At 40.6% G+C, this 25,447-nt stretch overlaps 1 protein-coding gene across 2 annotated transcripts in view; it reads right to left on the bottom strand.

Moving 5' to 3' along the window:
* Positions 1-396: 396 nt before the first annotated feature.
* GMPR (guanosine monophosphate reductase) overlaps positions 397-25,447 on the bottom strand; it is an 81,672-nt gene continuing 56,621 nt past the window's right edge. Inside the window, exons 7-8 of one of the 2 annotated variants that reach the window (XM_037844375.1) lie at positions 12,880-13,039; positions 397-925 (exon numbers count right to left, since the gene is read on the bottom strand). In XM_037844375.1, the coding sequence (XP_037700303.1) occupies positions 745-925; positions 12,880-13,039 (341 nt within the window). In that variant the 3' untranslated portion in view covers positions 397-744. The remainder of the gene's footprint in view (positions 926-12,879; positions 13,040-25,447) is intronic. The other variant, XM_037844374.1, reaches the window with a different exon arrangement.

Genomic DNA, 25,447 nt, shown 5'->3' on the forward strand with positions numbered 1-25,447 from the left:
TCTATCTGCTAATTTTTTTAGTAGCTAACCTTTCAATAAAACATCCCAGGGAATATATAAGCCCTTCCTAGGAGAGACCAACCTGGTAAGTTGGGGCTGAGAAGGGAGGGAAACGGGATTGAGGGAAACCAAACTAGACTTCTAGCAAGCGGTCCCTGGCTTTTGTTAAGTCCACCAATCTGGTCATGAGAGGACAGGATCCCCATAGGTACACATAATGAAAGTGGTGAGAAATTCCTTTTGTTCTTTTCCAGCTACCAAAAGTTGGAGGAAGGAGATCCCATTGGTTCTGACTCTGCTCGTTTTCCCCAAGCCCTCCCTTCCCTCTCAGGGTCGCTTGACTGCAAATGGCCAAGAGCAGTTTGCTACGACCCCATCTAGGAATGAGGTAGGAAATCCCCAACTAGCCCACACAATTCGATCCCTGTGAATGCAAACTCCAGCACTCAATCAGTTAAGATAACAGCATTATATTAAAGTGAAACCCATTTTCTTAAAAAAAGAAAAAGGTGCAAGTGTTAGCTGGAACATGAGGTGATGAGTTCTGGGCAGCTGGGCTCAGACGCTGGCCCAATCAGTGCTCTGCTTCCATGTTCCAAGAAGGCACCAGGGAGATTCCCAAAGCCTCCAGGCAGCATGAGGGAGGAGATGGGAGGCAGCATGCCACCATTTGGGAGCAGCCATGGGAGAAGCAGGTGGGTGTTGAAGCTTCCACTTGAGCCGGATGGGAATTCATCCTCAAGGTTAGCTGAACACGGTGTTGTGCTGTTGGGTCACACGGATGAACGTTGCCCTCCTGCTGAGCTCCTTGAGTTTGGCGGCTCCCACATATGTGCAGGTCGACCTCAGTCCCCCGAGAATATCCAGAATAGTGTTCTTTACAGTGCCTTTGTAAGGCACTTCTACAGTCTTGCCCTCAGAGGCTCTGCAAAGAAAAGAAATTTGAGGTCGGTTTTGTTTTGTTTGTTTTAAATATAATCTCTTTTCCCTTAGGCCAGTGAGTTATTCCCAGCTTTAGCACTTTTAAGGTCCCAAGGGATGCACATAGCTAAAAGCCTAGATAGCATACCCTCTGACCCCATGCCCACATTTCTACCCATTGGCAAGGGCTGACCATGCCAATAGCTCAGATAGACTCAATCCTCCTGCCCAAGGAGCACTGGCCCATTGCTGCTGCAAGAGCACGAGAACAACTTCAGGAAGTTGTAGACCCATATGGTCCTGCACAGGGACAGTCTTCTCAGCAGTGTGCCTGCACTAAGCTCCCAAGAGAAACCGACACCGTCTTTCTAACTGAACACGTGCACCCTACATCCAACTGACCAAGAGCCCAAAACACACAATGGGAGAGGAGACAAAACCTGGCAATGACCTCTTGGAACACCTCATCCCTGCCAGCCTGTCCTCTGCTTGCCCCAACCCAAGCAACGAAAAAGCAATGCCCTGAGCTCTACCCTGCCACATGCCAACTTGAGTACCAGAAACTGAGTTTCTTTAAAAGTAACAATCAGGAGGAGGATGACATAAAAATGAACACGTCAAGCTCTATTTGGTTATATGGTGTGGTTTGGCGCTACATGTACCCCAAAAGAACACGTTCAACTTAATCCATCCCTGTGGGTGTGAGCCCTTTGTCAGTAGGATCTTTTGAAGACATTACTTCAGCTAACATGTGATCCCCCCACCCCCCCCAGTCAGGATAGGTCTCAATCCTGTTACTGGAGTCCTTTATAAGAGAATGAAATTCAGACAGAGAGCCATAGGAAGCAAGAAGCTGAAGGTCAAGAGAACCCGCCATGTGTACTGCCATGTGACAGAGGAGCTCAAGACCAAGGATCAAATGCAGCCAGCCCCAGAATGCCAATCTCTGGTAAGAGAGCATTGCCATGATGACACCTTGATTTGGACTTTATCCCAGCCTTAAAATTATAAGCTAATACATTTCCCATTGTTTAAGCTGACTCATTTCATGGTATTTACTTAAGCAGCCAAGGAAAACCAAAACATGTGGGAACCTCCCCAGAGCCAGTGGCTCCACTCCTACAAGCCTGTCTTATAGGGGTGTGCCTTTTTGGGTATATTCACCCCACGCTCACTTCCCTGCAACTCGTACTAGTCTGTATACCACTATACCACCATGCACTCTTAGTGCAGGGTCCAAGCAAGGTGAAACCAGAGAAGAACTAAGGACTTTCTTACCACCTGACACATCAGCAGGGCTTAGGAGCAGGACTGTTCACAAATTCAGTAGGTCTGGCATGGACACTAAGCAGCACAAAACCATTTTAAATGAATACTGGTCTGTCCCACTTTTCACAAGCCATCAAATAACATTACCTCATTCTGTGTCAGTTCCCCTTACTACAAAATGGAGATACAGAACTGACTTGCTTTTGTAGGGCATTACAAGACAAAGATCTGAAATCTATGTAAAACCTAGCCCCCTCTAAAGCTCAGGGAATCTGGAAATCATGAGTTACCAAAATTCTCTAGCTGCTCTCTTCAACTGGAAAAAACTAGCACCTCTTGTTCAGAAACTCATTACGTAGAAGTTCAAGAATATTAACCCTGAGACTTCAGTCAACTGAGATGGCAGCATGGGATGCTCCAGGGTTCCATTCCCCCATAGAATCTTTGAACAACTAGCAAAAACTGGCAAAGCCACCTTCCTCAGAGTTCTGGAAAGCACTTGAAGGGTTGCAATAACTGGAAGAGAACCAAATCAAGATTAAGAATAATAGGAAAGCTTTGTGGCACGCTTGTTGGCCCCTCTGCTAACCCCAATGCCCAGCTCAGTGTGGAAAGAGCCTGCATTCAATGTGGGTCCACTGTCCCATTCAAGAGGGAGCTGAATAACCCCTATGCAATTACTGGGGTGTGTGTATGTTGGTGCCAATCTATCTGGTGGAATCTGAAAGACTGAACCAGGATACTTGTCTCTGGCTTGCCATCCCATTATTTGCCCTGCACACAGAAACAGCTTGTAGACAGCTAAATCATTGTAGGAGACAAATCACAGCAGCCTGGGGTATAGGATTACAGTCTTTAAAACCTACAATAGAGCACCTTGGATTTTGGTATATGGGGAATTCCTAAGGACAAGAGTGCATGCTCAGAAAAGACTAGAAATGACCCTACACTTTTGCTTCAGGCTGAGCTTCAGGTTCAATGGGAGCAGAACTGTTTTGAAACAAGCACGAGCCAACAGTGCCAATTTGCAAAGATGGTGAAAAGCATGTTTTAATTCTGTTTGTTTTTGTTGTCTCCTGGAATTCATGGAAATATATATCATAACACTAGCTAGATACAAACGTAAAGAACAGACAGCAAACGGACTAAATCCCAGAGGTAATATATTAAAATACTAAAATGTACAATGTGCAACAAGATTACAAGGTAAAGAAACAGTAAATAATGGCTCATTCAAAGGAACAAGATAAAAATCCAGGAACCATCAACAAAGAAGACCAAACTTTGGATACACCAGACAATGAATTTTTTTACATGGTCTGAAATATGGTCAAAGAACTAAAGGCAAACACATTTTAAGGAATTTCAAGAAAGAAGCAAATTCTGGAGTTGATGTCCACAATAACTGAAATAAAAAATTCCCTAGAGGGGCTCAACAGCAGACTGAGACTAGCAGAAGAATCAGTTAACAAGAAGATAAGATGACTGAAATGATTCAGGCTGAGGAACAGACAGAAAAAAAGACAAGCATACCAATATATGCATTTTAACAGTTCCAGAAGGAGAAGAAAAGGGCAGAAGGAATATTCAAAGGAAAAATAAAACTTCCCAAATTTAACACAAGGAATGAATATACACATCCAAGAAGCCCAGTGAACTCCAAACAGGATAAAATTGAAGCGACCCATGCCCAGACACATTAAAATCAACCTGTTAAATGCCAAAGAAGAGAGTGAAACCTGAAAGCTGCAAGACAAAAAGAAACCTGTCATACACAAGGGAGCCTCAGTAAGATTACCAATTTCTCATCAGAAACTAGGGAAGCAGGAAGGCAGTGAGATGAGATATCTAAAGTGCTGAGAGAAATAACTGCCAACCAAGGAATTTTCTGTCCAGCAAAGGTGTCTTTCAAAAATGAGGGACATAGAGGATTGTGGGAAAGTAAGCAGCAGGAATAGGTGTTTCCACAAAAATTACTCTTGAACTGGCAGGAACTGTCTGAATCAACTATTTTGGAAACCCTGGAGTCTAGTGGAACTCTTGCAGCGTCCAGGAAAGAGCTGGAAGAGGCTGGTAAATTATAGGAAATATTGGTGAATTACCTTCTCTGTAGTGGCTTCTGTACCCCATTCCCCAACTTCATGGCAGGCAGCAGTGGGGACTGCAGGCATGGTTCCTGGGGCAGCTTGCTCGTCTCAGGGTAGGTTATATAAGGACGTAGTCCTCTAACATCCAGGGGTATGTTACCTGATCTCTGATCAGTGTTTTTGATCAGTTATTTCAGATCTCTAGGAAACTGGCACTGGGGGCAGCCATTGTTTCACCTGCCTCCACACACGGCCCCCCCCTTAAGTAAAAGTAGAAGAGTCTTAAAGAGGAAGTGACTTTTTTTGTTATTGTTTCTCTTCCCTTTTTTTATTTTCTCTTTCATAGTTTGAAAAAGTTAGAAATTGATTGCTCTAACCCTCAAAAAGGAAAAAAAAAAAATAGCTTTCCAAACAGTAGTGAGAGAACCTGATTTCCAGAGTTATAGCAACATAATACTCAGTCCAGTTCTAAAACAGTTTAAAAACACACAGGAAAAAGATAATCTGCCAGAAACTATCCCTAAGGAAGCTAGACTTTAAATCAGCTGTCATAAATGTGTTCAAGAAGCTAAAGGAATCCATAAAACAAGAACTAAAGGAAATCAGGAATGCCTCTGAACAAAATAAAGAGAAAAATAATAAAAAGGGACCCAAAATATTTTGGAGGTGTAGAGTACAGGTATTGAAATGAAAAACTCACATTTGAAGAGGCAGAAGAAAGGGTAAGCAAACATGAAGACGAGAAAATTGAAACTGTCCAGCGTGAGGAGGAAAAATGAAGAAAAACGAATAGCCTGAGGAACCTGTGGGACACCATCAAGATATGCACCATCGGAGTCCCAAAAGGACAAGAGAAATGGAAAGGGGCTGAAAACCTCCTTAATCTGATGAAAGACACGATAATGCACATCCAGGAAGCTCAATGAATTCCAAGCAGGATAGATCTACTCCAAGACACATTGTAGCAAAATTGTCAAAAGCAAGAGACAAAAAGAGACGGTGACTTGTCACATACAGTAGAATCTTATCAGAAACCATGGAAACCAGATACAGTGTGACAGCATGTGAGGAAGGCATGTCCAAAGCTGAGACAGGCAGAAAACTAAGCTTCTTGTTCTAAGCCAAATTGTAGATGCAGGAGAAAAAATCTTGAAGGAAATTAAAAGTACTACTTCAGTGAACATACAAGTGATAATACTGATATGGAGAAAGTTTGACTGTCCTATCAGCCACATTCCTTTAAGCCTAATCCAGAGCAAGGCCCTAAACTCTCTTCGAGTCTATGAAGGCTGTGAGAGGTAGAGAAGCTACAGAAGAAAAGTATAAAGCTAGCAGAGGTTGCTTCATGAAGTTTAAAGAAAGAGGCATCTCCATAACATCAAAGTGGAAAGAGAAGCAGCAACTGCTTATGTAGATGCTGCAGCAAGTTATCCAGATGATGTAGCAAAGATCATTGATGAAGGTGGCCACATTAAACAACAGAATTTCAATGTAGATGGAACAGCCTTCTGTTGGAAGAAGATACCCTCTAGGAGTTCCATAGCTAGAGAAGAGAAGTCAGTGTCTGGCTTCAAAGCTTCTAAGGACAGGTCTCTTGTTAGGAACTAATGCAGCTAGTGACTTTAAGTTGAAGCTGGTACTCATTTAATATTCTGAAAATACTAGGGCCCTTAAGAATTAGGCCAAATCTACTCAGCCCGTGCTCTATAAATGGAACAACATAGCCTAGATGACAGCACATCTGTTTGCAACATGGTTGTCTGAATAAGCCCATTGTTGAGACCTCTGCTCAGAGAAAAAGATTGCCTTCCAAATATTGCTGCTCATTGACTACATACCTGATCACCCAGGAGCGCTGATGGAGATACACAATAAGTTGAATGTTGTTTTCATGGCTGCTGACACAACATCCATTCTGCAACCCAGGGATCAACGAGTCATTTCAACTAATTATCTGAATACTTTTCATAAGATACAGTTGCCATAGTCATTCCTCTGATGGATCTGGGCAAAGTCAACTGAAAATCTTCAGGAAAGGATTCACCATTCTAAAGGCCATTAGGAACATTCTTGATTCATGGGAGGAGGCCAAAAATATCAACATTCACAGGATTTTGGAAAAAGCTGATTCCAACCCTAATGGATGCCTTTGAACAGTTCAAGACTTCAGCAGAGGAAAGAACTGCAGATGGTTTAGGAATTGCAAGAGAACTAGAATTAGAAGTGGAGCCTGAAGATGTGACTGAATTGCTGCAATCTCATGATAAATCTTTAGTGGATGAGAACTTGTTTCTTATGCATGGGCAAAGAAAGAAGTTTCTTGAGATGGAATGTACTCCTAGTGAAGATGCTGTGAACATTGTTGAAATGATGACAAAATTTCAAATATTACATGATCTTAGCTGATAACGCAGGGGCAGAGTTTGAGAGGATTGACTCCAATTTTGAAAGTAGTTCTGTAAGATGCTATCAAACAGCATTGTTGTTGGACTGGAAGAGTCCATCAGTGTGGCAAATTCCACTGTTTTCTTATTTTAAGAAATTGCCACAGCCACCTCAGCCTTCACAAACTCTACCAGTCAGTTGCCATCAACAACAAAGCAAGACCCTCTACAAGCAAAAACATGGTGACTGACTAAAAGCTCAGATGATGCTTAGCATTTTTTAGCAATAATTTATGGTATATACATTGTTTTCTTAGACATAATACTAATGCACACTTAATTTAAATTTACTGGGAAACCACCAAAATTCATGTGATATTGACTTTATTGCAGTGGCCTGGAACTAAATCCAGTATCTCCAAGTTATTGCCTATATTATATTTTGATGAAAGGTTCAATTCAGCAAGATATGATTATTAACATATGAACCTCACAAAATATATGGAGCAAAAATTGAATTGACAGAATTTAAGGGAGAAACAGTTCTACAGTAATGGTTGAAGACTTTAATACATCACTTTCCATCACTGATACAACATCTAAACAATATCAATACGAAAAGAGGACTTCAACAACACTATTAACCAATTACACCTAATGGTCATATATATATAACACACCACCCAACTATATCAGAATACAAAATTCCATGAGTGCACATAGATTGTTTTCCAGGATAGACCATATGTTAGGCCACAAATCAAATCTTAAATAAGTTTAATTAATGATATCACACAATATCTCAGTCTCAATTTGTAATCCATTACCACAATGGAGCTTAGAAATCAGTAATAGAAGGAAAACTGTTAATTTTACAAATGTGTATTAAACAGCCAGTGGATCAAAGAGGTCACAAGGAATACTAGGCAATATCTGGAGACAAATGGAAATACAACATACCAAAATTTGCAGGATGTAGCAAAGGCAGTACTCAGAGGGAACTTTATACCTATAAATGCCTCCATTAAATAGAAGATCATGAATAGCCTAACTTCACACCTAAAGAAACTACAAAAAGAAGAGCAAACTAAATCTATAGCAAGCAGAAGAAAATAATAGAGTAGAACAGAGAGAAATAAAATAGAGAATAAAATAGAGTACAACAAAGCAAAAAGTTGATTCTTTGAAAAGATCAATAAAATAGCTAAACTGACAAAGGAATAAAAAAAAAGGACACAACTAAAATCAGAATTGAACATGGGGACATGCTGACCTTTAAAGAAATAAAAAGGATTATAAGAGGGTACTATGAATAATTACATGCCAACAAATTAGATAACCTAGATGAAATGGCCAAATTCCTGGAAATATAAATTACCTAATCTGACACAGAGGAGAATGAAAATCTCAACAGATCTACAACAAGTAAAAAGATTGAATCAGTATCAAAAACTCCCAACAGGTGACCTCCTCTTTTCCAGTCCCAGGTGCTCCGGGAGCTTTAGTAAGGATGCACACATGTCAAGTCCAAGAAACACACCATGCACAACCAGGCTTGAAAATGGCATAAAAGCAACATCAAGAAGCCCTGATCATAAAGACATGTATCCCTGAAGGGGGTGGACCCAATGTTCTTGAGGAGGATGCACTAGAAGCACAACAAAAATAGCCTGAAGCAGATGCTGGCCAACAACACCAGGGTACCACGTGTACACTTGCAGAGGCTATCAAGGCTGTCATAAAGTCCACAATCCCAAAGGGCAGCAGCTGCAAGCTCAATCGACTTGCCTACATTGCCCACTCCAAGCTTGGGAAGTATGCTCATGCCCCTATGACCAAGAGTCTAAGACTGCCAACTAAAGGACAAAGACAAGGATCAAACCAAGCACCAGGCTCTGGCTCAGGTGCTTACTCCCAACCTAGCTCCCAAAGGCCCCCAGGTCCTTGCCAAGGCTCTGGACTAGAGGTCTCCATCTTACCATGTGAGGACTTAAGGACGGTGTGACCCCCAGGCTGCCATCTGTATGAGGCTGGGGTCCTCCTGTGCTATTTATACAAATAAACCTGAGGTAGGAAGAACAGCAGCAAAAAACTCCCAATTAAGGAAAGCCCAGGACCAGGTGACTTCATTACTTAATTCTATTAAACATTTAAACATGAATTAACAAGAATCCTGATCAAAGACTTCCATGAAACAGAAGAGACAGGAACACCTCCTAAATCATTCAATAAAGGCAGGATTACCCTGTTATCAGTGGCAGATTAAAGGCAGCAAAGAAAAGAAAATTACAGACCAATATCCCTTATGAATATAGATGTAAAAATCCCCAAGAAAATACTAGCAAACTGATTTCAACAGTGTATTTAAAAGATTACATATCACGACTGTGCCGGTTTGAATGTATTCTGTCCCCCAAAATGCCATTATCTTTGATGTAATTTTGTGTGGGCAGACGTATAAGTGTTGATTAGATTGTAATTCTTTGATTGTTTCCATGGACCCACCCAACTGTGGGTGATGACTCTGATTGGATAATTTCCATGGAGGTGTGTCCCTGCCCATTCAGCTTGGGCCTTGATTAGTTCACTGGAGCCCTACAAACAGACAGGAGTGAGCTTGCTACAGGCAAAAGGGACACTTTGAAGAACACACAGAAGCTGAAAGAGGAGCTGCAGATGAGAGACAGTTTGAAGACGGCCATTGAAAACAGACTTTTGCTCCAGAGAAGCTAAGAGAGGAAAAATGCCCCAGGAGTAACTAAGAGTGACATTTTTGAGGAACTGCAGCCTAGAGAGGAACGTCCTGGGAGAAAGCCATTTTGAAACCAGAACTTTGGAGCAGATGCCAGCCACGTGCCTTCCCAGCTAACAGAGGTTTTCCGGACGCCACTGGCCACCCTCCAGTGAAGGTACCCGATTGTTGATGTGTTACCTTGGACACTTTATGGCCTTAAGACTGTAACTGTGTAACCAAATAAACCCCTTTTTATAAAAGCCATTCCATCTATGGTGTTTTGCATTCCGGCAGCATTAGCAAACCAAAATAATGACCAAGTGGGATTTATCCTAGGAATGCAAGAATGGTTCAATGTAAGAAAAATCAATCAATATTCAACATTAATAGCATAAAGGGAAAAAAGTGCCACATGATCATGCCAAGTGCTACAGAAAGGCATATGAAAAAATCCAATATCCATTTATGATTAAAAAAAAAAAACAGAAAACTAGGAAAAGGAGAACTTTCTCAACATGATAAAGGTCATTCAGGGAAGAACCACAGAAAATATCACACTCAACAGTGAAAAACAAAACTTTCCCTGAGTTCAGGAACAAGACAAGGATGCCCACTGTCACCAGTGCTATTCAACACTATACTGGAAGTACGAACCACAGCAATTAGATAAGAAAATGAAGATTCAGGGTCAAAAACTAGAATACAGGTTATATGGGGGAAGGGTGGGGATGGGGAATGGGGAGTTAATGCTTAATTAGTACAGAGTTTAAGATAATGGGAAAGTTTTGGTAATAGATGATGGTGATGGCAGCACAACATCATGAAAGTTACAAACACCACTAAATTATATACCTGAAAGTGGTTAAGATGGAAAATTTTATATATTCTTCTTGTTACCAAAAAAAAAAAAAAAAAAAAAAAAACACCACAGAACCATACAATACAGTGAACCCTAATATAATGGGAACTCCAATGGACTATAGTTAATTTAATTATAGTAATTGTTCAGCAATTGTGACAAAAGTGCCACACTAATGTAAAGTGTTAATAATAGTGTACATAAGAACTCTGTACATACTGCATGATTTTTCTGTAAACCTACAACTGCTATAATAAAAAAATAAAAGCAATTAATTTTGTTTATTGAAATTTACACACACAAGACCACCCTTGGAAGAAATCTAGCTACTTAAACCATTGGCTCAATGAAGGACTGGCCAAGTGTCTGGATCAGAGAACCAAGGAAAGGATTCCAGGGTCACCAGCCACACCCAGGATGATTCAGGTCAGCGTACTCTGTGACCAGAAATGACATTTATGTGCATGTCGGGAATGACTGCCACTTTATTTTCTTACGAGAGTTCCATGGTCTTCCTATGGCTTGGTGGACATTTTCCAGTCTCATCATCACTTTTCAGCTAACTGGTTATGTCACCTTTTCCAAGTCAATTAGTATTGATCCTTATGTCTTCTCATTTAGAAAACGACCTGCCTCCTGGAGACAGCATGAGAATGAAACAGTAAATGATTTGGAAGGATCTATTAAAGCACAAATAACTGCCCTAATTAAATATAAAGTACAGAGAACCATTCTCTTGTGGAGATCATGGTAATGAGGCTGAAATCCACTGGAGAAAGAGGCAGGATGGATATGGTATAGAGCTCAGGCTGACTCTAGTGGGGCTCTCATCTCATTCCTTCAGCACCTTCCTCCACACCTAGGATTTGAATCACCTTCCAAAACTGAGTCTTGGCCACTCCTGAATTTTTAATTTTCTGTTGTATCTGAACCCTGCTGAAATTACAAGAGATGATGTTTCTTTCAGATCCCCAACTCTGGATCTCCTCAACTCCAGCTTTTCTTAGAACCTAAAACAGATGCAACAGCTAGAGGGCAAAAGAAACCTTCCAGGTAAAGCATCCAGCTGCCACTTAACAACACCTCCACTTACATTCACCAGCACACGGGAGACGTTACTGGGCTTTCAGATGGTGACAACAGGTGCTGCTAACACATTAAGCTGTTGGCTGTTGTTCCAGCCTGCCACTAAGCAGTAATCCCTCCCCTCTCCCCTTTGAGAAACTGGGCAAACTCTTCTAGCAGTTACCAAGAAGAAGCAAGAGGGCCTTCCGGGGTTACCTGGGGAGGAGTTGTACCTCCTGTTCCTGATGATCTGCAGCCTGCAGGATGAAGGTATAAATGCAGTCCATAACTTTTTTTTTCCCCACCCTCCTCATACTATAATAACGTCTTTATTGAGGTAGCCCCCACCCCCCACCCCCAAACAGAAAAAGACTGGGGGGAATGAGACTCAAAATCAGGCCACCAAAACCCTAGAAGAGCACTTTCACCGTGGAGGCCCCTAAGGGACAAAACTCAGGTAGAGAACCCAATATCCCAACTCTCACCCAAAAATCTCAGTGGGGTTCTGAGATTTTTACTTCAAGCTTGGTATAAGCCTTTATGTAATGTATCTGAATTCCATGTCTTCACAATGAGCTTTTGGATGTGGAATAAGTGGTGAGAAGTGGTGGGTGTCAGCCAGGGAGGGCTTGGTTTTCCATCTCGGTGCTGGCACAGAGCCTATATACTGGAGCGAGAAGCCTGAGGCTTCGCAGAAAAGACAATCACCTATTCACGGCTGACTTCCCACTGAGCATGTGAAACTGTGTCCCGTATACTTTGTGAAGCCCGTCACCAGTGCTAATTCTCTAATGAGAAGTAATAGCATGCGCTATAGCACAGGACAAGGTAGCGAATATATTTTGTCATTAGGTTTTTTAAAATACCCATGCAAACAAAATTAAAACAGAAGTGAAAGAGAAAAGGCTAGGTAATCTTTTAGGATGATGGATTCAGAAAAAGATCAGCAGAAGGGAGTACCCCTTCTATAGCGAGAGACAATTAAGTGGCTGAAAACGCTGCCTGTGTCAACCGTCAAAGCCCCTGGAAACAGGCGAGAGTCCTGTAAGAGCTACTGTGGGTGAAGCATGTCAGTCTTCAAAACAGATCTGATGGCCAGGTGGCAGTCCAGACCCTACCTGCTTCATATGCAAAGGAAGATCCTTTCTTCAACCCAGTTCTTGCAGTGTGAACTGTCTTGGGTCAGAGACCATTTACAGGGATGTCTCAGCAAAGGCTCCATCAGAAGGACAAAGCATATTCCCACCAACCGCTGGAAGTCAGGAGTGTCCCAACCAAGGATTCGTTGAGCAGGACTCAACCCTAGTCAAATTTCCAAACCGCCTCAAAACACGTTTGCTCTGCACTTCCTTTCAAGGACCCCAAACACTGCAAATGCTGGCTGGGTGAAAAATTAGGACTATTGAAAAAAAGAAACAAGATATGCTTTCTAGCCCTTACCCAAAGGATTTAATATGAAAAGAAGTGATATTCTTTGAGACCCGTTTCCATCCCATTTCTGTAAAAAGCAAGAGAAATGTTAAGATCTCACCAATGAGCAGCTTTGCATCCTCTCCTTACCTGTATTCAGCAACCCCTCCAGCATGTTTCTTCATTGCTGTTTCTGAGCTCATCCCATAGAAGAGCTTGAGCTTCTGACCATTCCTCTCAATCACTTCACCAGCACACTCGGTATGCCCTGAAAACATCCCTCCCAGCATGACAAAATCGGCTCCAGCTCCTAAACAACAATGGGCACAAGAGGAAAAAGATCAGGGAAAATGGGCTCTGAAAAGGTTGGCACGCTTCCCCATTTCGACCCCCTCACCGGCTATGGTCGAGAGAAAGACTCAACCTCTCCTCTTCTGACAGATGTGTGAACGGTACCCCATTAGGGAAACGGGGGCACTGGCCACATTCAGAGAACAAATGGAGCTTACTAATACATAACACATAATTAACCAATTATAAATGGTTATAAATGGCTAACTGGACCATCTTCCAAACAGAGGGCTAAATCTTAGAATCAGAGAAACATTAAGAATTGGGCAGAATCTTAGATAGCAAGTCATCCCATCTCCTACTCAACAGAGCAACTCCTGTATGATATTCACTCTCAAGCACTCAGCACACTCACACTCTCTACTTAGAAAGATCATGGAAGGACCTGAGAACAGGCTAAACCTCCTACACTAGAGGGTGGACATGGAAGAGAGACCCCCCGATATTACATAAGTTGTTTAAAACCCTCCCTCCACCTCAACTGTGGTGAATATTAGGTTTCCAGAGTCAACAGCAGCCCATGCTAATCACCAAGCAACATGAAATTTCTAAGACAGTTACAGAGGAAATTGGAATACTGAATTTGTAGGCAAGCTTATAACAAGACTAGCATTTGTTCATTGCCATGTCCCCAGCATTCACCATGGTGCTGAGCACCTGGTAGATGCTGAATAACTAGCTGTTAAGACAGTGAAGGGGGACAGGTACAACATGGTGGATTAGGAAGTTTGAGAAATTGTTCCCTCCATTACGAAGATGAACGAGCTGGAAAAAAAATTGGAATTCCTAGATGGTAATCCTAGAACCAGACTGGGTATTTAGAAACTCTAGAGGAGTGCCAGAAGAAGCAAGAGGCTGCCAAGAGTTTGGCTTTTGTAAGTGAAAAGCGCCAACAGTGCCCAGCCCCCATTCCTCACCTCTGCAGCCCCTATGGATACACGCGCAAAAGGGACCAGCTGGAGCCAGACAGGCAGAGGAAGCCTCAGCCCCCAAAAGCTGTGGTTGAGGTCAGTCTGGGGATCCCTGCACAGAACCTGCCCTCAGTTTCAGCCTGCTGGGCAGCAACAGCTTTCAGCCTCCCCACCAGCATCCTCCAGGACACAAACAGCCAGTGCATCTATTTTCTTGCTGTTGGATTTTCTTTTGTGTGTGGGTATTTCTAAGTTTGTAGATGCCAATATGGGGCCATCTACATATCAGAAACACCAAGCCAGCCTTGGTTTCAAATTAGTTGGTTCCAGAAGCTTCCAGACTCCCACCAGCATCCATGATGAAGTCAAGAGCCAGTGCACCTTTTGTCGTTGGCTTTCCTTCTTTTCTGTAGGGGTGGTGGTTTTGGGCTGCAGATCCCTGAGGGCTCAGCATAAATGCTAGCCTTGGTTTTGACCCTCTGAATAGCAATGACTTCTAGCCTCACATCAGCATCTACTGGGAATAAAGAGCCAATGAACTTTTTTTGGTTGGTCTTCATTTTTTAATGGGTGGGTGCTTCTAGGTCTGACAGACCCGAGGGCTGAGCTTAGATACTACCCTAAATTTTGGCCCTCTTGGTAACATCAGCTTCTGGCCCCACAGCAGCATCTACAGTAAAAAGCCAATGCACTTCTTTCTTATGATATCTTTAGTTGGGTTTGTTTTCTCTGACAGATCCCTGAAGGATGAGCAGAGAGGCTGGCCTAGGTTTCAGTCTTAACAGCAGCAGCTTCCAGCTTCCCACTGACATATAACAAGAGACTTGAAAAGGCAATATGCCTTCTTTTACTTTTTTTTTTGTTTTGTGTGGGTGTGTATTTTGTATTTTATTTTTTCCTTCTTCTCTCTCTCTTTTCTTCCTTATTCTTGGTCTGGTAGACTAAAGAGTAGGAGAACTAGAGTTCCAGAATGACTACAGCATAACAGAATATCCAGTTCTCAAAATTATAAAATATACAAGGAGACAAGAGTATGGCCCACTCACAGAAAAAGAAGAATTCCAGAAGAGCCTAGACTCTGGAATTACTGATCAAAGATTATAGATCAACTCTTTAAAATAGGGTCAATGAAACTAAAGGAAAACCTGGACTAAGGAACTAAAGAAATCAGGAGAATAAAGGGAAAAAACTGGCAATTTCAATAATGATATAGGAATTTTAAAGAACAACCAAATGGAAATTCTGGAGCTAAAAAGTACAATAAGTGAAATGAAAATTTCAATAGAGTGGTTCAACAGCCGATTGGAGAAGGGGGAAGAAAGGACCAGCAAACTAGAACACAAGACAAGTAAAACTGTCTACACTGAGGAGCAGAAAGAAAAAAGAATGAAAAATTAAAAATGAACAGAACCTCAAGAATCTGTGAGACACCATCAAGCATACCAGTACACACATCATAGGAGTACCAGAAGAACAGAGACATAAAGGGGGAAGAAAAAATATTTGAAGAAACAATGGCATAAAACTTCCCAAACGTGAAGAAAGATACACATATACAAATCCAAGATGCTCAAAGAATACCAAGAAGGATGAACCCAAAGCAAGCTACTCTGAGACACACAATAAAACTGTTGAATGCCAAAGATAAAAACAATGTTAAAAGCAGCAGGAGAAAAAAGACATCACATAAGGGATCCTTAATAAGATTAATATCTGATTTCTGAATACAAATTATGAAGACCAGAAGGCAATGGGAGGACATATTCAAAGTGTTGAAAGAAAAAATTTGTTGTCCAGCAAAGCTATCCTTCAAATATGAGGGAGAAATTAAGACATTTCCAGACAAATAAAAGCTGAGTGAGTTCACTACCACTAGGCCTGCCTTACAGTAAATGCTAAAAGGCGTACTTCCTGTAGAAAGAAAAGGAAATTAGACAGTAACTCAGAGCTGTACAAAGAAATAAAGACCTCTGGTGTAGTTAACTATATGGGTGACTATAAATGCCAGTATCGTTGAATTTTTCATTTGTAAATGCTATCTGTTACTTCTTGTATGACTTAGAATTCAAATGCTTAAAAACAAGAATAAACCTACATTACTGGGCACACAATACATAAAGATGTAATTTGTGACAAGCAACGTAGAAGGGATGGACAGAAGACTATAGGAACAGGGTATGTGTAAGCTATCGAAGTGAAATTGGTATCAACACAAACTAAATTGTAATATATTTAGAATGTTAAATGTAATCTGCACCATTACCATAATGAAAATAACTAGAAGACCTATACAAAAGGAAATAAATGATTCAAAATGCCTCATTATAAAAGCTGATCTAACCATTTAGGGGAGGCGGGGCAAGATGGCAGACTGGTGAGCTGTAAGTTTTAGTTACTCCTCCAGGAAAGTAGGTAAAAAGCCAGGAACTGCGTGGACTGGACACCACAGAGCAATCTGACTTTGGGCATACTTCATACAACACTCATGAAAACGTGGAACTGCTGAGATCAGCGAAATCTGTAAGCTTTTGCGGCCAGGGGACCCGCGCCCCTCCCTGCCAGGCTCAGTCCCGTGGGAGGAGGGGCTGTCAGCTCCGGGAAGGAGAAGGGAGAAGTGCAGTAGCTGCTCTTATCGGAAACTCATTCTACTGATTCAAACTCCAACCATAGATAGACTGAGACCAGACACCAGAGACTCTGAGAGCAGCCAGCCCAGCAGAGAGGAGACAGGCATAGAAAAAAAACAACACGAAAAACTCCAAAATAAAATCGGAAGATTTTTGGAGTTCTGGTGAACATAGAAGGGGGAAGGGCAGAGCTCAAGCCCGAGCTCAGGCCCTGAGGCGCATATGCAAATCCCGAAGAAAAGCTGATCTCTCTGCCCTGTGGACCTTTCCTTAATGACCCTGGTTGCTTCGTCTATTAGCATTTCAATAACCCATTAGATCTCTGAGGAGGGCCGTTTTTTTTTTTTTTTTTTAAATCCTTTTTTCTTTTTCTAAAACAATTACTCTAAGAAGCCCAATACAGAAAGCTTCAAAGAATTGCAATTTGGGCACGTCAAGTCAAGAGCAGAACTAAGAGAGCTCTGAGACAAAAGGCAATAATCCAGTGGCTGAGAAAATTCAATAAACAACACAACTTCCCAAGAAAAGGGGGGTGTCCGCCCACAGCCACCATCCTGGTGGACAGGAAACACTCCTGCCCATCGCCAGCCCCATAGCCCAGAGCTGCCCCAGACAACCCAGTGTGACGGAAGTGCTTCAAATAACAGGCACACACCACAAAACTGGGCGTGGACATTAGCCTTCCCTGCAACCTCAGCTGAATGTCCCAGAACTGGGAAGGTGGAGCAGTGTGAATTAACAAAGCCCCATTCAGCCATCATTTGAGCAGACTGGGAGCCTCCCTACACAGCCCAGCAGCCCAGAACTGCCCTGGGGGGACGGCACTCACCTGTGACATAGCACAGTCATCCCTCAACAGAGGACCCGGGGTGCACAGCCTGGAAGAGGGGCCCACTTGCAAGTCTCAGGAGCCATACGCCAATACCAAAGACTTGTGGGTCAGTGGCAGAGACAAACTGTGGCAGGACTGAACTGAAGGATTAGACTATTGCAGCACCTTTAAAACTCTAGGATCATCAGGGAGATTTGATTGTTAGGGCCACCCCCCCTCCCCGACTGCCCAGAAACACGCCCCACATACAGGGCAGGCAACACCAACTACACACGCAAGCTTGGTACACCAATTGGGCCCCACAAGACTCACTCCCCCACTCACCAAAAAGGCTAAGCAGGGGAGAACTGGCTTGTGGAGAACAGGTGGCTCGTGGACGCCACCTGCTGGTTAGTTAGAGAAAGTGTACTCCACGAAGCTGTAGATCTGATAAATTAGAGATAAGGACTTCAGTAGGTCTACAAACCCTAAAAGAACCCTATCAAGTTCAGCAAATGCCACGAGGCCAAAAACAACAGAAAATTATAAAGCATATGAAAAAACCAGACGATATGGATAACCCAAGCCCAAGCACCCAAATCAAAAGACCAGAAGACACACAGCACCTAGAGCAGCTACTCAAAGAACTAAAGATGAACAATGAAACCATAGTACGGGAGATAAAGGAAATCAAGAAGACCCTAGAAGAGCATAAAGAAGACATTGCAAGACTAAATAAAAAAAATGGATGATCTTATGGAAATTAAAGAAACTGTTGACCAAATTAAAAAGATTCTGGACACTCATAGTACAAGACTAGAGGAAGTTGAACAACGAATCAGTGACCTGGAAGATGACAGAATGGAAAATGAAAGCATAAAAGAAAGAATGGGGAAAAAAATTGAAAAAATCGAAATGGACCTCAGGGATATGATAGATAATATGAAACGTCCAAATATAAGACTCATTGGTGTCCCAGAAGGGGAAGAAAAGGGTAAAGGTCTAGGAAGAGTATTCAAAGAAATTGTTGGGGAAAACTTCCCAAATCTTCTAAACAACATAAATACACAAATCATAAATGCTCAGCGAACTCCAAATAGAATAAATCCAAAAAAACCCACTCCGAGACATATACTGATCACACTGTCAAACACAGAAGAGAAGGAGCAAGTTCTGAAAGCAGCAAGAGAAAAGCAATTCACCACATACAAAGGAAACAGCATAAGACTAAGTAGTGACTACTCAGCAGCCACCATGGAGGCAAGAAAACAGTGGCACGATATATTTAAAATTCTGAGTGAGAGGAATTTCCAGCCAAGAATACTCTATCCAGCAAAGCTCTCCTTCAAATTTGAGGGAGAGCTTAAATTTTTCACAGACAAAGAAATGCTGAGAGAATTTGCTAACAAGAGACCTGCCCTACTGGAGATACTAAAGGGAGCCCTACAGACAGAGAAACAAAGACAGGACAGAGAGACTTGGAGAAAGGTTCAGTACTAAAGAGATTCGGTATGGGTACAATAAAGGATATTAATAGAGAGAGGGAAAAATATGGCAAACATAAACCAAAGGATAAGATGGCCGATTCAAGAAATGCCTTCACGGTTTCAACGTTGAATGTAAATGGATTAAACTCCCCAATTAAAAGATATAGATTCGCAGAATGGATCAAAAAAAATGAACCATCAATATGTTGCATACAAGAGACTCATCTTAGACACAGGGACACAAAGAAACTGAAAGTGAAAGGATGGAAAAAAATATTTCATGCAAGCTACAGCCAAAAGAAAGCAGGTGTAGCAATATTAATCTCAGATAAAATAGACTTCAAATGCAGGGATGTTTTGAGAGACAAAGAAGGCCACTACATACTAATAAAAGGGGCAATTCAGCAAGAAGAAATAACAATCGTAAATGTCTATGCACCCAATCAAGGTGCCACAAAATACATGAGAGAAACACTGGCAAAACTAAAGGAAGCAATTGATGTTTCCACAATAATTGTGGGAGACTTCAACACATCACTCTCTCCTATAGATAGATCAACCAGACAGAAGACCAATAAGGAAATTGAAAACCTAAACAATCTGATAAATGAATTAGATTTAACAGACATCTACAGGACATTACATCCCAAATCACCAGGATACACATACTTTTCTAGTGCTCACAGAACTTTCTCCAGAATAGATCATATGCTGGGAGATAAAACAAGCCTCAATAAATTTAAAAAGATTGAGATTATTCAAAGCACATTCTCTGACCACAATGGAATACAATTAGAAGTCAATAACCATCAGAGACTTAGAAAATTCACAAATACCTGGAGGTTAAACAACACACTCCTAAACAATCAGTGGGTTAAAGAAGAAATAGCAAGAGAAATTGCTAAATATATAGAGACGAATGAAAATGAGAACACAACATACCAAAACCTATGGGATGCAGCAAAAGCAGTGCTAAGGGGGAAATTTATAGCACTAAACGCATATATTAAAAAGGAAGAAAGAGCCAAAATCAAAGAACTAATGGATCAACTGAAGAAGCTAGAAAATGAACAGCAAACCAATCCCAAACCAAGTAGAAGAAAAGAAATAACAAGGATTAAAGCAGAAATAAATGACATAGAGAACAAAAAAACAATAGAGAGGATAAATATCACCAAAAGTTGGTTCTTTGAGAAGATCAACAAGATTGACAAGCCCCTAGCTAGACTGACAAAAACAAAAAGAGAGAAGACCCATATAAACAAAATAATGAATGAAAAAGGTGACATAACTGCAGATCCTGAAGAAATTAAAAAAATTATAAGAGGATATTATGAACAACTGTATGGCAACAAACTGGGTAACATAGAAGAAATGGACAATTTCCTGGAAACATATGAACAACCTAGACTGACCAGAGAAGAAATAGAAGACCTCAACCAACCCATCACAAGCAAAGAGATCCAATCAGTCATCAAAAATCTTCCCACAAATAAATGCCCAGGGCCAGATGGCTTCACAGGGGAATTCTACCAAACTTTCCAGAAAGAACTGACACCAATCTTACTCAAACTCTTTCAAAACATTGAAAAAAATGGAACACTACCTAACTCATTTTATGAAGCTAACATCAATCTAATACCAAAACCAGGCAAAGATGCTACAAAAAAGGAAAACTACCGGCCAATCTCCCTAATGAATATAGATGCAAAAATCCTCAACAAAATACTTGCAAATCGAATCCAAAGACACATTAAAAAAATCATACACCATGACCAAGTGGGGTTCATTCCAGGCATGCAAGGATGGTTCAGCATAAGAGAAACAATCAATGTATTACAACACATTAACAAGTCAAAAGGGAAAAATCAATTGATCATCGCAATAGATGCTGAAAAAGCATTTGACAAAATCCAACATCCCTTTTTGATAAAAACACTTCAAAAGGTAGGAATTGAAGGAAACTTCCTCAACATGATAAAGAGCATATATGAAAAACCCACAGCCAGCATAGTACTCAATGGTGAGAGACTGAAAGCCTTCCCTCTAAGATCAGGAACAAGACAAGGATGCCCGCTGTCACCACTGTTATTCAACATTGTGCTGGAAGTGCTAGCCAGGGCAATCCGGCAAGACAAAGAAATAAAAGGCATCCAAATTGGAAAAGAAGAAGTAAAACTGTCATTGTTTGCAGATGATATGATCTTATATCTAGAAAACCCTGAGAAATCAACGATACACCTACTAGAGCTAATAAACAAATTTAGCAAAGTAGCGGGATACAAGATTAATGCACATAAGTCAGTAATGTTTCTATATGCTAGAAATGAACAAACGGCAGTGACACTCAAGAAAAAGATACCATTTTCAATAGCAACTAAAAAAATCAAGTACCTAGGAATAAACTTAACCAAAGATGTAAAAGACCTATACAAAGAAAACTACATAACTCTACTAAAAGAAATAGAAGAGGACCTTAAAAGATGGAAAAATATTCCATGTTCATGGATAGGAAGGCTAAATGTCATTAAGATGTCAATTCTACCCAAACTCATCTACAGATTCAATGCAATCCCAATCAAAATTCCAACAACCTACTTTGCAGACTTGGAAAAGCTAGTTATCAAATTTATTTGGAAAGGGAAGATGCCTCGAATTGCTAAAGACACTCTAAAAAAGAAAAACGAAGTGGGAGGACTTACACTCCCTGACTTTGAAGCTTATTATAAAGCCACAGTTGCCAAAACAGCATGGTACTGGCACAAAGATAGACATATAGATCAATGGAATCGAATTGAGAATTCAGAGATAGACCCTCAGATCTATGGCCGACTGATCTTTGATAAGGCCCCCAAAGCCACCGAACTGAGCCATAATGGTCTTTTCAACAAATGGGGCTGGGAGAGTTGGATATCTATATCCAAAAGAATGAAAGAGGACCCCTACCTCACCGCCTACACAAAAATTAACTCAAAATGGACCAAAGATCTCAATATAAAAGAAAGTACCATAAAACTCCTAGAAGATAATGTAGGAAAACATCTTCAAGACCTTGTATTAGGAGGCCACTTCCTAGACTTTACACCCAAAGCACAAGCAACAAAAGAGAAAATAGATAAATGGGAACTCCTCAAGCTTAGAAGTTTCTGCACCTCAAAGGAATTTCTCAAAAAGGTAAAGAGGCAGCCAACTCAATGGGAAAAAATTTTTGGAAACCATGTATCTGACAAAAGACTGATATCTTGCATATACAAAGAAATCCTACAACTCAATGACAATAGTACAGACGGCCCAATTATAAAATGGGCAAAAGATATGAAAAGACAGTTCTCTGAAGAGGAAATACAAATGGCCAAGAAACACATGAAAAAATGTTCAGCTTCACTAGCTATTAGAGAGATGCAAATTAAGACCACAATGAGATACCATCTAACACCGGTTAGAATGGCTGCCATTAAACAAACAGGAAACTACAAATGCTGGAGGGGATGTGGAGAAATTGGAACTCTTATTCATTGTTGGTGGGACTGTATAATGGTTCAGCCACTCTGGAAGTCAGTCTGGCAGTTCCTTAGAAAACTAGATATAGAGCTACCATTCGATCCAGCGATTGCACTTCTCGGTATATACCCGGAAGATCGGAAAGCAGTGACACGAACAGATATCTGCACGCCAATGTTCATAGCAGCATTATTCACAATTGCCAAGAGATGGAAACAACCCAAATGTCCTTCAACAGATGAGTGGATAAATAAAATGTGGTATATACACACGATGGAATACTACGCGGCAGTAAGAAGGAACGATCTGGTGAAACATATGACAACATGGATGAACCTTGAAGACATAATGCTGAGCGAAATAAGCCAGGCACAAAAGAGAAATATTATATGCTACCACTAATGTGAACTTTGAAAAATGTAAAACAAATGGTTTATAATGTAGAATGTAGGGGAACTAGCAGTAGAGAGCAATTAAGGAAGGGGGAACAATAATCCAAGAAGAACAGATAAGCTATTTAACGTTCTGGGGATGCCCAGAAATGACTATGGTCTGTTAATTTCTGATGGATGTAGTAGGAACAAGTTCACTGAAATGTTGCTATATTATGTAACTTTCTTGGGGTAAAGTAGGAACATGTTGGAAGTTAAGCAGTTATCTTAGGTTAGTTGTCTTTTTCTTACTCCCTTGTTATGGTCTCTTTGAAATGTTCTTTTATTGTATGTTTGTTTTCTTTTTAACTTTTTTTTTCATACAGTTGATTTAAAAAGAAGGGAAAGTTAAAAAAAAAAAAAGAAAAAGAAAAAAGACAAACAAGGAAAAAAAAAAAAAAAGATGTAGTGCCCCCTTGAGGAGCCTGTGGAGAATGCAGGGGTATTTGCCTACCCCACCTCCATGGTTGCTAACAAGACCACAGACATAGGGGACTGGTGGTTTGATGGGTTGAGCCCTCTACCATAAGTTTTACCCTTGGGAAGACGGTTGCTGCAAAGGAGAGGCTAGGCCTCCCTATATTTGTGCCTAAGAGTCTCCTCCTGAATGCCTCTTTGTTGCTCAGATGTGGCCCTCTCTCTCTGGCTAAGCCAACTTGAAAGGTGAAATCACTGCCCTCCCCCCTACGTGGGACCAGACACCCAGGGGAGTGAATCTCCCTGGCAACGTGGAATATGACTCCCGGAGAGGAATGTAGACCCGGCATCGTGGGATGGAGAACATCTTCTTGACCAAAAGGGGGATGTGAAAGGAAATGAAATAAGCTTCAGTGGCAGAGAGATTCCAAAACGAGCCGAGAGATCACTCTGGTGGGCACTCTTACGCACACTTTAGACAACCCTTTTTAGGTTCTAAAGAATGGGGGGTAGCTGGTGGTGGATACCTGAAACTATTAAACTACAACCCAGAACCCATGAATCTCGAAGACAGTTGCATAAAAATGTAGCTTATGAGGGGTGACAATGGGATTGGGAATGCCATAAGGACCAAACTCCACTTTGTCTAGTTTATGGATGGATGTGTAGAAAAGTAGGGGAAGGAAGCAAACAGAGAAAGGTACCCAGTGTTCTTTTTTACTTCAATTGCTCTTTTTCACTCTAATTATTATTCTTGTTATTTTTGTGTGTGGGCTAATGAAGGTGTCAGGGATTGATTTAGGTGATGAATGTACAACTATGTAATGGTACTGTAAACAATCGAAAGTACAATTTGTTTTGTATGACTGCGTGGTATGTGAATATATCTCAATAAAATGATGATAAAAAAAAAAAAAAAGCTGATCTAAACAAAAAGGCAAGCAGTAATAAAAAGGGTGTAAGACTTAATACAAAACAGGGTGTAAGATTTAACACAAAACAACAAAACAGGAAAAGTCAGTCTTGCCGTATCAGTAATTACCTTAAATGTAAATGAAAAATTTTATTTGTGCAGAATTTTTTATAAGGTTGATTTTTAATTGTTTGGAAATGGATAGAGGTGATGGGAGCACATTACTATGAGTGTGATTAACAGTGATGAATTATGGTTGTGATTGTGATTGAAAGGGGAAGTTTTATGTCATTTATGTCACTAGAAGGAAAGATAAAAGAAGGGATTGTATAACAGTGAACTCGGTTGTGGATGATGACTGTAATTAATAGTACAAATATAATGTTCTTACATGAACTAGAACAAATGTACATCACTATTACAATGTGTTAATAATAGGGTGGTATATGGGGAAAAATATAACTAATGCAAACTATGGACTATAGTTAACAGTAATATTGTAATATTCTTTCATTAATTATAACAAAATAACACCAATGCTAAGTTTGAACATTATGGGAGTAAAGGGGTATGGAATTTATCTTTTTGGAGCAATAAAAAATGCTTTCAAATTGAATGTGGTGATGAATGCACTATTCTCTGATTATACCAAGAGCCACTGATCATACAATTTGGATGGACTGTATTGTGTGTGAAGGAAACTTTTTTAAAAATGTAAATGAAAAATTTCAAATTAGAAAAAATCGATTAAACTCTCCAATAAAAACTTGACTCAGTTGTACGTTATTTACAAGACACCCATCTTAAATCCAAAGATACAAGCAGGTTGAAAGTGAAAGAATAGAAGAAAAAAATGACATGCAGATGGTAACCAAGAGAGCTGGGTTGGCTATATTATCAGACAAAATAGACATTAAGTAAAATACTGTTACCAGAGACAAAGGAGGATATTATATACTGATAAAAAGACCAATTAAACAAGAACATTTAATAATTATAAACACACATGCACCTAACTACAGGGCCCCAAAATATATGGAGCAAACAGTGAAAGAATTGAAGAGAGATAACAACAGTTTATACAATAATAGTTGAAGGTTTCAATACACCACTTTCAATACTGGATAGAACATCTCAACAGAAGTTAACCAAGTTAACAGAGAACTTGAGCAACACAGATGTATAAAGAACATATCACTCAAAAACAGCAGAACACACATTCTTTTCAAGTGCACGTGGATCATTCTCCAGGCTAGACCATTATGTTAT

Source organism: Choloepus didactylus, chromosome 7 (genome assembly GCF_015220235.1).
Source record: "Choloepus didactylus isolate mChoDid1 chromosome 7, mChoDid1.pri, whole genome shotgun sequence".
Classification (NCBI taxonomy): Eukaryota; Metazoa; Chordata; class Mammalia; order Pilosa; family Megalonychidae; genus Choloepus; species Choloepus didactylus.